The 14,966-nt window shown below is 53.5% G+C and overlaps 2 protein-coding genes and 1 pseudogene across 2 annotated transcripts in view; 2 read left to right on the top strand and 1 right to left on the bottom strand.

Moving 5' to 3' along the window:
• The window catches only part of LOC127474810 (uncharacterized), a 1,039,526-nt gene that overhangs the window by 53,492 nt on the left and 971,068 nt on the right, over positions 1-14,966 (bottom strand). Inside the window, 1 exon segment of the mRNA XM_051796115.1 lies at positions 11,741-11,755. Within this exon segment, the coding sequence (XP_051652075.1) occupies positions 11,741-11,755 (15 nt within the window).
• LOC127474816 (zinc finger protein 850-like) overlaps positions 1-14,966 on the top strand; it is a 454,983-nt pseudogene that overhangs the window by 315,537 nt on the left and 124,480 nt on the right.
• On the top strand, positions 3,816-6,173 carry LOC127474939 (maestro heat-like repeat family member 5). Its single transcript, XM_051796273.1, has 6 exons — positions 3,816-4,178; positions 4,444-4,599; positions 5,000-5,101; positions 5,374-5,476; positions 5,773-5,832; positions 5,919-6,173. Exons 1-6 carry the CDS (start codon positions 4,032-4,034, stop codon positions 6,053-6,055), a joined length of 705 nt encoding a protein of 234 aa, XP_051652233.1. The 5' UTR covers positions 3,816-4,031; the 3' UTR covers positions 6,056-6,173.

The following is a 14,966-nucleotide window of genomic DNA, read 5'->3' as shown; positions in this document are numbered from 1 at the left end:
GGGACCAGCTGTGCACAGACCTTCGGCATCTTTCCATGCTGGCTCTGGAGAAATTGAGGTACCTGCCCATCCGTCACAGACCCCCTGGCCCAGAGGTCTGATGCCACCCGCACGAGTTGTCGAGGGGCTGCTCCCAGCACCCGTATGCAACCAGTGTCCTGCCCTCTCCCTGCAGCTTGGTGGACACAGCGCTGGAGGGCAAAGCCAAAAACCTCCTCCATGCGTGTTTCTCAAGTGTCTTCTGGCTGCCTGCAGAGAAGGAAATGCCAAAAGAGGACCTTGCCCTCTACATCAAGGTAAGTGCTGGGGGAGCTCCAGGGGCCTCCAGCCCCTCTGGCCTGCTCCCTGGCTATCCCATGCTGCCACAGGAGCAGGGATACCAGGCAGGGCAGGGTACTTCCCCCCTCGTGCCTCTGTCCCCTTCCCGTGGGCCTGGCTGCATCCCGTGCCACAGGCTGCTCTGCCCTCGCAGATTGTCTATGCCCATGTCTCTCCCGGGAAGTGTGGGCATCCTTCTCCTCCTCCTGTGGCACGGGGGGTTCAGATGCCTCTCCTGGGGCTGGGAGGAACAGCAGAATGACTGCCATTGCTCTCTGTGTTCCTTGCAGACCCTGAACTCCATGGACAGCATGCTGAGGACAATGGTGCTCAGCTTTCCTGCCTCTCGAGTCAGCGAGGAGCTGCAGGGCATCTTGGAGGTCTGGCACAAGCAAAAAGGGGGGGAGTCCCAGAGCTGTTCCTCACCCTGGAGGGGAGGGTTTGCCCACTCCTGACTGAGTGGTGCCCAGAGCAGTGCTGAACAGGCAGAGTGCCCTGCAGGGAGGGTGCCCACCTCCTGTGGGGAAGCAGGGGCAGGCCCCAGGCTCTTGTGGAGCACAGGGGCTGCAGAGGGTGGCACCTGCCCTCCTGCCTGGCCATGAGGTTGGCTCTGGGGCCTTTGTGCCCGACCTGGGTGGGAATCCAGGGGCAGACACCCCACTGCAGGCTTTGCTGGAGGGGAGAGGAAGCCTTGAGGGATGGGGCGAGTGCAGCCCAGGAGTGGAGCTGTGCTGCTGCTGGTGTTGGAGTCTGCTCCCAGGGCTCACCCGCTGCTTCTCTTGTCCCAGCTGCTGCTGGACTTCACCAGATCCGAGAGAGAGGCTGTGAGGGAGAGGGCCATGGCAAGGATCGATGTGCTGGCCTGTGTGCTGTCCGACTGTTCCACTCTGCAGGTAAGGACCAGGCCCCCTCCAGCCAGGCCCTGCCCCCATCCCTGCTGCTCTCCATGCCCAGGCTGCTGCCCACATGGCTGCTCTGAGAGACGGGGACGCAGGGCTCTGCAAAACCTGATCTCCCCAGGAATCCAGCCCTGGGCAGACTCTCGAAAGGGGGGCTTTGGCACCACCTTTGTGCCCTCAGCCCTTCTGCTCATGCCTCCCTCATCCAGGCCCATGCCAACGTCAGAAGAGGCACTGCTGGACCTGTCTGCTCTGGGGAGATCCAGCTCCCTCTCCTAGGAAAGCTGCTGGGGCGTCTCATCCTTTTCCGGTTCTCTGAGGAGCAGACAAGCTGTGCAGCTTTCCATGCTCTTTTTGCCCTGGCTGAGTTCATCTGTAAGTAAAATAGGCAGAGCAGTGCTGGGCTTCATCTACTCTGCACACAGACATCTCCTGACCCCCTTTGCCCCTCCCAGCTGCTTCCCAGAGCTTCCCAGCTGCCACTTTGCTGCAGAGCCTGAGCGCTCTGCTCAAGGCCAGGATCTGTTTGCTGCTGCTCTCCTTCCTCCCCTTCCTTTCAGGATTTTGCAGCCTGCTGGTTTGTGGGTCCCACAGCCAAAGCCCCTCTTGACTTCCCTGTCCCAAAGCCTGGTGGGGAAGAGCAGATCCCCCACCCTGGCTGGTCCCTCCAGTGCCTGTAGCAAGAAGCTGTTCCTGATGCCCTCCCAAAATCCTGGACTGCTCCTGTCCTGCCCCCTTGCCAGCAGATGCCAGGGCAGTTTGGTGAGCTTACTGGCAAAGCTGCTCTGCCTTCCTGACTCTTGTGTATTTGCCCCGGTGTTTAGTTGAATCCAGGCTAAAGGACAGAGCAGGCCAAGTCCACCGGAAAGCTGTGACCACCTCCGTGCTGTGTTCTCTGAGCCCCAGGGACTGTGCCAAGGTAAGGAGCTGTGCCCTTACTGGGACTCCTGTCCGTGGCACCAGCAGGGCACTGCTGTGAGCCAAAGGACCCCGCAGCAGTGGGGCTGGCGTGCACTCAGCTCCCTGGGGAGAGGGTTCCTGCCATCCTTGAGCAGGGACAGCACGAGGGCTGCACTCCAGTGGCCCAGCAGCAGCTTCAGCCCCAGCAGGAGCTCCAGTGCTCCTGGCCACCAGCAAGTCCCTGGTTCTCGGTGGGGCCAGCAACCTGTACCCATGAGCCCTCCTCCCCCAGCAGGAGGGCCCTCTCTGCTCATCCTCTGCCATGCAGGGACTGCAGGCACTGCTGCCAGCTTTGCTGTGGGCACTGCTGTCAGCAGTGGTGGGCACGTCCGACCAGGGCCGCTCGAGCTGCTCAGCCAAGCAGCACCGTCAGGGCACTCAGCGTGACGTGTCTTCCTTCCTTGCTGCCATAGGCCTTTGGAAAATACCTGCAGTCCCACGAGAGGACGGATGTCATCCTCGTGGCCATCGAGGCCATGGGAGATGCCAGCATCCTCGACCAGCAGGTGCCCAGCAGCCTGCTGGATGTGGCCTTGGAGGACCCGGACGTCTGGCTGACGGACGTAAGTGACCTGTGGCTGCATTGTCGTGCCCTTCAGCCCTCTTGGGCCTTGTTCCTCCCTGCATCCCTCCCTCCCGAGCACAGGGGACTTGGGCCCCCCAAGCCACCTCCAGGCAGCAGAGAGGAATGGGAAGGGCAACTGAGCACATGGCTGCACTCCAGGGGCAGTGCCATCCTCACCTGTATTCCCTGCAGGCACCCAAGATAGTCAGCAGCATCCTTGAGAGCCTGCCATACTGCAGCACACAGGCAGCGTGGGAGAAAGCGGAGTCACTGCTTCGCCTGATGACCAACCTGTACCCCACCACAGTGGTCATCCTCCTGTGCAAGGCAGCTCTTCAAGGAGACAGGTACTGGCCCTGATGGCCTTGAGGGTGGGCTTGTTCCCTGTGGGGAGAGGGACCCCGAGACTCTCTGGCTGCCAGAGCCAAGGAATGCTGCAGAACAGCCTGCAGAGTCAGCCCCTCCATCCCCCCATGCTTTCCAGCCCTGCTTCACAGCAGCCAAAGCTGGCCCAGCCAGCCCAGAGCCAGCACGGTGCTCCAGCCCCACGGGGAACACGCCCTCAGCCCCGTCCTGCCCGCGCGGGCAGGGCCCCCGGGGACGTGCAGCCAGGGCTCCAAGGGGCAGGTTCTGGGGGGCTGCTCCAGGCCACAGCACTGTGGCTGAGGCAGCCCTGCTGACAGTGCTCTGCCTTCCAGCACTGCGCCGGAGCTGTGGGAGCTGATGTCCTCCATGCCGGAGACACTGGCCAAGATCTTGGAGGGCTTTGCCAACCTACTGCACAGACAGTGCTTCCGCTGCTCCGCAGAAGGCCCCCGCACCCAGCCCATGGCTGTGAGTGACCACCAAAGGCCCTGGTCCCCTCCCACCAACCCCGCAGGCTCTGCCAGCCCCTCATGGCTCTGTTTGCTCCTGCAGTCATCCTCCAGGAAGGCTGAGTGGGAGGAGTTGGCTGATGAGCCCGACCTCGAGAGCCATCAGGGCTGTCCAAACGTGAGGACGGCCAGGCTGCTGCTGGAAGGGCTCGTCGGGCTGTCGCAGAGAGCTGAGATGGTGAGCAGGGCGGTGTCAGGGGCAGCCCTGTCGGCAAACGGGGGCTGGGGCTGGGTGGAAAGCAGTGGCTTGGCCTGGCCTGGGACTCACAATGTGGGGTGACTGCTCCAAATGCCCTCCCTGCCACGGTGGGGCCTGGGGTGGCTGCCTGGGGAGCTTTTCAGGCACGGCCCTCTTCACCCAATGGACATCTCTTCTCTCTACAGGCAAGAAACATTGAACTCTTCCTGCCGGGCATGATGAAGATCCTGCAAGTTGGCAGCGAAGATGCCAAGATGAAGATCCTGCTGGCCTTGCGAAACGTTCTGCGTCAGCTGAAGAAGACCAAGGCCAGCTTCATTGCTGTGCAGCTTGTGGGGAGGCTCCTGCCCCTCTTTGACTCGGTAAGGCTGATGTGGAGCCTGAGCCCCTCAGATGGGCACTGGGCAATGACAGCTGCCCTGCAGCCCAGCCCTGCGAGCAGCACTTGGAGCCAGCTCTGCTCCCCTGGGCTCTCCTGGGATGGCTTCTGGGCCGTGCAGCCCAGTGCTGCTTCTTCTGGGATGTGAGGCTGGAGCCGCTGCCCTCCCCGCAGCCATGATCACGGCCCTCTGCACTGTGGGCAGGGAGCTGCTGTTTGCAAAGCTCCCTTTTCCTGCTTCCTGCCAGGAGTGCAGCGAGCTGCGAGAGCTCTCCATCCGCATGCTCACAGAGCTGCTGCAGTTGGTGGTCCGCAGGGATGAGAAGAGGATGAGGAAGGAGGTGTGGCGAGCACTGGTGCCTCTCCTCTTCCGCATGAGTGACCAGGTCCCCAGCGTGGCCAAGGTACAGGTTTGAAGGCTGAGCCCTGACACACAGAGGGCTGAGCTGACACCCCCAGGGCTCCTGGGCATCGGGGCAAGGGCAGCTGGCAGTGGGCAACGCTCCCCCAGCACAGCCAAAGAAGCTGGCACGGCCCTGTACAACACCTGCCCTGCCTGCTCCTGCAGGGCTCGGCAGCAGCCCCTGACTCCCACGGCCTGAGCAGGGGCATCCCCACAGGCTGTGTCAGAGGCCAGGCCTTTGAGCTTCCACGCCTGTCCCCCAGCGTTGTCCCCAAAAGGTTCCCAGACATTTGGGCTAGGGCATGTCCCAGATTCCTAAAGGCAGGATCCCCCAGGAACAAAGCCAAGATGTCTCCTTGCCCAGGCCCCCAGGCCATCTCTCAGCTCATGCTGTCCTGCAGGCCTCCAGGGAAGCCCTTCTTGCTGCCGCCGAGCTGCTGAAGTGGAAGACGCTCAAGCACCTGCTGCAGAGAGAGCGGCTGTGGGAGCTTGGAGCGTGCTTGGTAAGGACAAGCTGAGGGGCCCGAGCTGGGGGAGGGCTGCTCCCATCCCATGTCTGGGCTGGGGGCTCTGCAGCTGGGCAGAGCCTGGAGCTGCATCCCTGTTGCTGCCCTCAAGAACAGAGCCCCAGGGGCTCTTCTGCTGGCCCCTGTCCCCTCCCTGTAGCCAACAGGAGGGGAGGCCTCTCCGTCCCAGGAGGTGCTGGCGGGAGGCACTGCTCCAGCCAACTGCCCCAGTGACAGCCCTGGAGAGACATGCCTTGTTCTCTCTGCAGCTTCAGAACAGCAGGAGCAGGGCTGAAGACTTCATCCACCAGAGCCTGCCCTACCTGCAGGACCCTCAGGCCAACGTGCGCCTGGCGGCCGTCAGGTTCATTGGTGAGTGCCAGCCCCTGCGGTGCCTCTGGGGCAGCCTGGCCCCTGTGCCACTGCTGCCCCAGCAACGAGGGGCAGTCCTGGGGCTACCCCAGCCCCGGTCACCCTGGGTAGGGCCTTGCCTCCCTCTGCCAGCCTTGCCCACGCAGCGGGGCTTGGTGACTGCCTTGCTCAGTCCCACTGCCCTGAGCTTCTGGGGACTCCTGGGCTCAGCCCTGCTGAGGGGGAGGAGGTAGGTCTGGGGACCCTGCTGCTGGGAGCAGGCTGGGGAGCAGGGGCTAATGGAGCTCTGTGCCCAGGACTCATCACACGGCGCCTGAGGGAGCAGACCACGGAGAGTCAGGCTGACATCCTGAGCGGTGAGTGGGGAGCGCGGTCTGTTGGGAATCCAGAGGTTCTCTGCAGATGGGGGGTTTTATCTGGGTTCTGTTTCTTTCTGTCACAGCACTTCAGCCCTTGGAGAGAGACTGGGACATCTCTGTCAGCTCCCTGGCAGCTCGGACAGCCTCCATTCTGAGGAGTCCTTTCGTGCAGCAAAGACCAAGAGGCCTCCTGCGAGCACTGCGCTGCTGCTGGCTGTGAGCCCGGCAGAGGTGCAGCTTGCCTTGGCTAAAGGACTGGGGATGAATAAAGCTGCAACAACGTGCCCAAAGCCCTGGTGTCCTTCAGCTGCGTGGTGCTGAGTGTGCCGAGCCGACCGTGTCCTTCCTGGGCTGTCCCGCAGGCAGCGGGACGCTCCCCCCTCAGCACCCCTGGCCCCAGGCTTGTGGGACAAGCTGAGCCCTGGATGGGGCTTTCCCCGGGAGAAGCCACCTTGGCTAAAGGACAAGCTGCTGCCTGAGCCTTCTCACCCCATTTCAGGGCCACTGCCAATGTCACCCTGCCCTCTGCCAGTGTGAAGCTATTCCCCTTGTCCTGTCACTCTAGGCCCTCGTCCAAAATCCCTCTCCAGCTCCCTTGGAGCCTCTTTTTGGCACTGGAAGGGGCTGCAAGGTCACCCCAAAACCTTTTCTTCTCCAGCCTGGGCAGCCACAGTTATCCCTGTGTCCCCACACAGTGCCCGACTCTGTGACCCCTGTGTCCTCCCAGGCCCAGCACCCCAGGAGGTGGCACAGCAGTAGGCCCTGTGCTGCAGCTACCACAGGACCAGGAGGTCACCCGGAGACATTGCCAGACTCCAGATTGTCCCACATCATGACCACTGCCTTCAAACTTCCCCCACAGCAGCTTGGGCTTCCTCCCCTCCCTGAGTCCATCCCCCCGGGCCTGCTGAGGTGGCATTTTGGGGGCAATCATGCTTATTTTGGGCAGTGGGATGTGTCAGCAGCTCTGGGAGATGGAGGGTGGCAGGTCTGGGGGGGGTTTGGGCTGAGTGTGGCTACGGGGGTTGGCTGTCTCCCCGAGGGAATGTCACAGCTGCAGGACCCAAATCCCCCACTTTCCCCAAACTTCAGGCACAGAGCCCTTTAGTTTTCTGCAGGGGGCCTCAAATTTCATTCCTGATATCCCAAACCATCCCCACAGGCCTTGAATTGTAGCTGCAGAGTCCCACGTTTCCTTGGTGGACTCCAAATTGCATCTCCGGTACCCCAAAATGCCCCACTGAGCCCTGCATTGCAGCTGTGCGGCCTCAAAGGGTCTCCGGTGGACCCCCTAGGCATAGAAGGATGGAATCAGGAAGGAACACTCAGCCCTGAGTGGGCTGCAGAGGATCCCAGAGCTCCTGGGAAGTGCTGGGGCTCCAGAGTTTGAAGCTGGAAATGAGTGAAGAGCTCTGTATTACACTTGTGGCATGGAAAGCCCTGGCAGGGTGGTTTCTGCTGGGGGGCCTGGGGTGCACTGAAGGCCTCAGGAGGCTTTGTGTGTGATCATGAGGAAGCTTTTCTTGATGGAAATGGTTGTCAGGCATTGGAAGGGGCTGCCCGGAGAGCTGGTGGAATCCCCATCCCTGGAGGTATCCAAGACAAGACTGGACATGGCATTCCCTCAGTGCTCTGCTCTAGTGGACAAGGTGGGGATGGGTGTAAGTTGGGACTCGATGATTTTGCAGGTCTTTGCCAACCTAAATGGTTCTGTGATTGTATGATCTGGCCTGAAGACAGCTGCAGGGCAGGTGGAGGAGTCCTGTGGTGGGACTGTGGCCAAGAGGCCTCTCCTGGCTGCAGAAGAGCAAACCGTGGGCTTTTGTGTCCCTCGAGGGTCAAGGGAGGGCTCATGAGGTTCCAAGGAAGGGTGAGGGAGGGGGATGAAGGGGTACTGTGGGGATCAGGGGACAAACTGTGGCCTCTGGAGCACATCAAAAGGTGCCTTAGGGTGCTGAGGGGACAAACGGTCCAGGTTGAGGCAGCCCCAGCACAAGAGAGGGTTCAGAGAGGACTTGTGGGATGAGAAGAGTTCTAGGCCTGGAGGGCCGGGAAGGGAAAATGAACAAGTCCTGAGGGGATGGGATGGAAATTCAAAGTGGGGGGACTCTTTGCCAAGATAGCCTTACCCACGTCTTTCCTGGACTGCCAGTTGTCACCATTGGCTGTCCCCAGGCAGCGCGGATGCCCACACCAGCCCCCCAGGGCCGAGCGGGGCTCTGAAGGTGCCTGAGCGAGGTCACACTGGGCAGTGGCTCCAGGGCACCTCTGGGGCTGTCAGAGAGGGGCTGTTCCAGGGCCCTTTGGGCTTCTGGGGGCTTCTTTGGTCTGATTTTGTAGAAGAGACACAGAACTGAGGCAAGAGCAGCAGGACTACAGCTCCTGGCCCCTCAGATGGACCAATGCGGCCGCTCAGCTGGGCTGTGCCAGCAGATGACAGCTCCCAGCATGCTGAGGATCCCGGCCCTTCCAGCTGGATCCCCCTGGGTGCCATCCTCCCCCCTTCAGCCCTAAGTACCCCCAGGACTCCACCAGCCTGGCAGGGTCACTCAGCCACCCCAGGGGCAGCTCGGGGTGCCGCGCAGGGGCCTGGGGTGCAGCAAAGGCCTTGGGAGGGCTCCTGAGCAGCCTGGTGCTGGAAGAGCTGTTGAGTGGGGCAAAGCTCTTGCTGGTCAGTGGGAGAAAGAGAAAAGGTGACAAAAACCATGGTTTCTGTTAAGCTTGAGCAGATGTTATGCATTTACTGTGACTGAAGGGCTCAGAGGCCAGGCTCTGCAGTGTGGGGACAGGAAAGGGATGTCCTGGGGGCACACAGGGCTGTCTGAACATGGGACTCCTTGGGATGTCCCGAGGAGACACGAGAGCAAGGTGGGACCTGGAGCTACCCTGAGGGCAGCTGAGTGCCAAGGGCTGAGGCAGGCCTGTGTCCCCAGGGACACCCTGCCTGTTCCAACCTGCGTGGTGGCTCCCTGGGACCCGTTGCTGGGGTCAGGTGCCATGTCAACAAGCACTGGAACCTGTTGCTAGCAGCCGGCAGCATGTCACAGAGGGGCCCTTTGTGACACCCACTGCAGCAGGTGTGCTCAGCACGACCGTGGCCCACGGTGGGTCAGTGTCCGTCAGGACGGCGACTGGACAGGAGAGGAGTGCGGTGCTGGCGAGAAGCCCCCGACTGCAGTCCACATCTTGTCCACGACCCTTGGTGGCCCCGTGGGAATGCGGAGTTTGGCTGAGGCGTTTTGGGCCGAGGCCTTTTGGCCGAAGCACTTTGCCTGAGGCGTTTTGCCTTGGCCTTTTGGCCGAGGCACTTTGCCTTGGCCTTTTGGCTGAGGCCTTTTGCTGAGGCCTTTTGCCTGAGGCGCTTTGCCTGAGGCGATTTGGCCGCAGCATTTTTCCCGAGGGTGTTTGACTCCACCATTCGGACGCCCTCCGTAGGCAGGCTCCCCTGTGTTCTTTGATACACAGGATGGAAAAGAGACCCCCCGCCTGCCCCAGGCAGGCCTGGATGGAAGACAGCTCTTCCCAGGAGAGCCGCTCTCCAGGTCTGCAGCTTCCATCCTCCTATGAGGTGACCACCATGCAGCCCCTCAAGCTGGGTGAGTGAGGGGCCCTGTGGTGCTGGGCAGGGCTGGGGCCCACCACCACACCCTGTAGCACACCGGGATCCCACTTTCCTGGCCAGCTGACAATGGGGGTCCCGGGGGTCAGCCATGATTTTGCCTGAAAGCTGGGACTGCTCAGGGCTGGAGCGTGGCCCCAGCACAGCCTCTCCCAAAGAAGTCATGTGTAGGTTTGGACCTGGCTTCCCGCCAAGTCCCCGAGACCCAGTGAAAAAGCTTACTTCCCAGAGAGAAAAAGAAAAACAAATAGCAGAGCTAGAGCAAAAATATAGATGTACATATATCACAGTTATATCCAGTAAGAATACTCATCATGGCTGGGTTTTGCAAACGAAGATTTGGGGAGGGCACTACCCAAGTTTGTTGCAAGAGTGTTGGTGACTGAAAAGGCCAATATGAGATAGACATGTCCTGTTGCAAAAGGTACAGCAGAAAGACTCCTTAGGTGGTATATTCTGCAGGACACGATTCTTTCTGCATTGTCTTTTCTCCTCAAGGTTGATCCTGCGTGCATTCTCAAAAGCATCAGCAGTGTTATAGATGGGGTGTCTCCAGGCCTCCCGACTGGAGGTCAGAGTAGACCAGTGATGATGATCAATATGGCCAAGGCTGAGATGTTGTTTCAGGGAGTCCTTGTATCTTCTCTTTGGGGCTCCTCTCTTGCAACAGCCAGTGGCAAGTTCACCATAAAGCAGGATCTTAGGGAGGGGGTGGTTGGTCCTTCACCCTGGAGACGTGCCCTGCCCAGCACAGCTGTGTTCTCAGCAACATGGCCTCAATACTTGTGACTGCTGCTTGTTCCAGAACAGATGTATTGGTCACATAATCTGACCAGTGGATGTTTAGGATTGTTCAGAGGCAACATTGTTGGAAGCGTTCTAGGAGACGCAGCTGGTGGTGGTAGATGACCCATGATTCAGATCCGTACAAGAGAGTAGACAGCACTGTGGCTCTGTAAACACTGATCTCTGTACTTTTCTTCAGGTATTTGTTTCGCCAAACTCTTTTATGAAGCTTTCCAAAAGCACTGTATGCCTTTGCTAACCTGTTGTCTATCTCCCCATCAATCTTACCATCCGAGGAGATGAGGCTACCTAGGTATGCTGGGTTGTATCTGCTCCCAAATCACAGCCAGGGACAGTTTCACAAAGGTGCAGAAGGAGGGTTGGATGTACAATTGAAGAGCTGAGTTCAAGGAATGTGGATGCATTTTTGTGGTGCTGGTTGAGCAGCCTGGATCCATGAGAGTGATGTCAGACAAAATAACTTTGCTCCTGCAGGATTCTGTGTGTGGAATGTGTGAAATGTGGTTGTTCTTCTGGCAGGATAAGAAGTTTTGCCTTCATTGCTGTATCTAAAACGGGGTCTGAGGCTTGTGTAAACTTGAGTGAAATCCAAAGTGAATCCATCAGGCTCCATGAAATCATCCCACCTTCACCCTGCTGGAGTCTGTCCGGGTGCTCTGGTGCTGTGGCACGGTGTCATCCAGGGAGAATTTGAGCAATAAGGAACTGGGCTACAAGGCAGGTTTACAAAGAGTTTTACAAAACTGCCCCCCCTCCACAAAACCTCAGAAAATAAGTTTGTCATCTGTTACCAGAAGAATCACTGAAAACACCCTTTGTGCCACTCTGTGAACACCAAAATAATGGAATGGAGTGGACCTGCACCGTAAGTAAATCAGAGATTGTTTGTAGGAATCCCCAAATCAGAAGAAAATCCAGATCCCTCATCTGTGGTAAAATGTCCTGTGAGCAGGACTGAAATGTGCTGCACACACACGTGTTAGAGCACATCATGGAAATAGGGGAGATTGGAAAACGGTTTTCAGATTTAATAACATTTCAATTCTAACAGCTCATTTAAAACTTGAAAAAAAATGTGTAAATCCAAGGAGTTTCCCTTAAAAAATAATTAAAACGTTGCTTTTCTAGGGTTTTTGTAATTCTGTCTTATCTAGGTTTTGTAGAGGACTCAGATGTGAATATTCAATCTGCTACCTGTGACAATGCCTGACTTCACTTACAATAGTTTTAATAGTTATACACTGTTTAATCTTATTCTCATACCTGTGATCTTAGACTTGTGTGATTCTGCTGTTGTTTGTAACAGAGAATTTCCTCTGACTTCCCTGTGAGAGCTCTCCATGGAATGAACAGTAGTAATAACATTAACCATTTATAGAGGACTTTATATGTTTGAAATACAGGTTAATCTTTAAATGAGCTCAGCTTTGCTCTCAGATATGTGAGGGAACTCTTCATTGGTTTGAAAAAAATTGTTACCTGACATGCAATTTTCTTTTTTTTTCTAGCCTTACTGGGTATTTTGGAAAGGGTTTCTTTATTTTTGTAGGGCAGAATATTGTCTTATCTTAAGTTTGAGATCTTAAAAGGTTGCAAAGGACATGCAGGTTGCTGTTGTGTCCTCTGATGGTTTCAACTGATAAACTCAATGTTTCCAATCCTTTTATCTGTGAGGGGACTGCAGGCCATGCTGGAAAGCAGGTGTTACTGCAGGTGAGCTTTTCTGCTCTATGCAATGAGTTAGCTTATAAACTCCTAAGGGAAGCATTTTTCTAGTGAATTCAGAAATTGTTACCAGTGTATCACAGGCACAAGAATTAACACTAATGTTTGGAATCTGCAGTTCTCACACAACTTTTCTAGAAGATCAGTAATTTCTGAGAGCTGGCTCCTGTTTGCAGTATAGAGCAGTCAGCTCTGCAATGCATGGTTGCTTCATGTGTTGGTTGGTTTATTTTCCAAGATTTACAGGTACCATAAACTGTTGCCAAAAGCAGGTGAAATGATGAATAATATTTTTTCTCCCCAATAGCCAAAATTTTGTGTGTATGTATGTTATTGGTATAAACAGCAAGTCTTCTTTTGAGTAGGAATAAGACTTAGTTCCTAAAGGCACTGAAATGTAGCAGACACAAGGTCTAACATTTGTTCTTCTCCCCCTTTCTTGTTTTTTCCTAACAGATAACGCTCATTATTCTGTGGTAAATGATACTCAGATGTTCTGCAGCAGCAGGAAATTCAATGTGTGGGTACCATTAAAGGCCTGATTCTATTTTCTAACTCCACAGTGCAAGTGAATGCATCCAACAGCCAGGGCAGCTTGATAAGTGATGCTGTAACAATTGTCAGGCCTCCAGGAGGTGAGTGTGAAAAAGTGTTTTTTCTGTGCATGGAACAATTCCACAAACATTGTTGAACAAAATGTGATTTATTATCTCAGCTGAGGACTGGAAGTTCTGAAGAATGTGTTTGCATTAGTAGTTCTTACTAAAAAACTTGTCCTTTTTGGCTTCTAATTTGTCACATGGTTAACTTTAAGAACTAGAGCATGAAAACAGTTGTGTAGTTAACATATTGTGAAGGTGAGAGGTGTGTTATGTACTTCATTTTTTTCTGTGAATGGTGGTGTATTCTATCAGGGACAGCTGATCTGGTCCAAGAATACAGAGAGACTCACTTGCATTTTGGAACCTGTTTTAGAATAGAAGTTGAAAGTGCTGACAAGGAGCAGTTACTGTATAGACTTAGAGAATTTGTTTAATAACAGTAATAGAAACCACTGGCAATATACTGAGCCAGAATCCACCAAGTTTTTTAGCTGTAAGAAAGTCAGTTCCAATGTGCTGATTTACAGTGACTGAGGCTCTAAACCCCTCTGGCTGTTCTCTTCATAACAATTGGAAATGAGAGAATTGAGCAAATATGCCCTGAACACTGTGAGTGTTTTGTTCTGTGGTTTTGTTTTGGTTGGCTGTTGGTTCTTTTTTTTTATGTCAAGAAAGCTTTTCCATTTCTAACTGGTGTAGGTGTGTCCCTTTTGCATTCCCTTTGCATGGCCATCCTGGAGAAATAAATTTCTTTGAATAAATGCCAATGGAAACAATTAATTTAAGGCAGTTTTGAATTCTAATGTGAGAGCCCAACAACTCTTGATCTTGAGAGATGTGTAGGTGTAGCTGTTGAGTGAGAATAGTGTAGAGTGACATACATATCATTTTAAAAGAAAAGAAAAAAAAACAAAGAAAAGAGAAATCCCACAAACCTTAGAGCTCAAAATACAGTTAAACTTGAAACAGTTTGCTTGCAAACAGATGGATTAGGTTTGAGTCCAAACCAGCAGAAAGACTTCAGGAAAGTGAATAAATCCAATACAGAGTTTGTGTGACAGATGACTGAGAAATAAGGAAAAGGTCAATTTCCAGCACATTTTATACTTTTCCAATTTTATTGTCAAGTTGCACCTAATATTAACAAATAGACTTTGTTATAGAATAATAAAACTGCATCTGAGTTTCACTGCTCATTTAAGACTGAGCAGTAAGACAATGTTATTTCTAATTCCAGTGCCACATTTTAATTTTGCACTGTAAAATTTGGTAGTGAAAATTTTACCAAATGACAAAGTAAAGGATCTTTAAAGATAAGTAAGGCTGTGCAGAGGTTTATGACAGCCATTCAGACAGACTTTCTTTCATCATTAGATTGTTGTTGATCACAATTAGAAAACTTATAGCTTTGAAATGATCTTTTTTATGACCTTGTGGTAGTTTAAAAGCAATACCTCATTGGTTAAATAGGTTTTAGTTCGTGCTTCCTTTTAGTTAATGCTTTGAAAACGTGTTATCCTGATTTACACATAAAATCCTGCTGAAAAGCACGTGGCATTCCCTAGGATATGTGTGTTTAACTAGAATTAAATTAGCAGTGAGAGTGTTTAAAGAAATCTTCCATACTAGGACAATGTCTGTTTGCTTTACTATGGTGTTTTGTACAGTGACTCTTCAAATGCTCTACAATTCCATTGCATGGAAAATTATGAGTGTAATGGTGATTTTACACTGGGCTGTAATCAGTGCCTTCACACTTTGTAAATCATTAAATGAAATCTGGGTGCCACTAAAATAAGAAGAAATTTTATTTTTTACTTCAGCAGCCAAGATTTCACTTAGACAGAAGTTTTGTTTGATCAAAGAGTGAGAGAGATCTCATTAGGTACAAAATCACAGCCTTTTAATGAGTGTGAACATGGAGCATTCTCTTTTCAAGGATAAGAAAAACAATGCTGTTCCAGAAATTTCCATTGTGGGGAGTACTTGATGGAACTGGATGGAAGATTGTACAAAAGGGAGAGTGACAGAGGACAAAGGAGTATTCCATTGTAAAGTTACTGCTGATCACTGTTTTACAATTATGAGACAATTTTTTTTCCAACATGCATTTCTTTATTTACACTGTATATACTTATTTACAGTTAAAAATTTCTCTGTGGGATTTTTCTCTGTAGTTTCGAAAATGAATTTTAAAAATCTGAAATTTTATATCTGAATTCTTGAAACTCTTTGCATAATTAAAATATTTTTCCTTCATATAGCTTGTTTCCAACCAAACAGTAGCTTGGATACGATGTGAAAGGGGATATCCTTGTGCTGTAAGGAGTGGAAAATGTAAATACCTGCAAAATTCTGAGACGAGACACAAAGGCCAC

Source organism: Manacus candei, unplaced genomic scaffold (assembly GCF_025592945.1).
Source record: "Manacus candei isolate 608988 ecotype Guabito, Panama unplaced genomic scaffold, ASM2559294v1 h1tg000045l, whole genome shotgun sequence".
NCBI lineage: Eukaryota > Metazoa > Chordata > Aves > Passeriformes > Pipridae > Manacus > Manacus candei.
The sequence above is the reverse complement of the archived record's forward strand: the minus strand, read 5'-3'. Positions and strand labels throughout refer to the sequence as shown.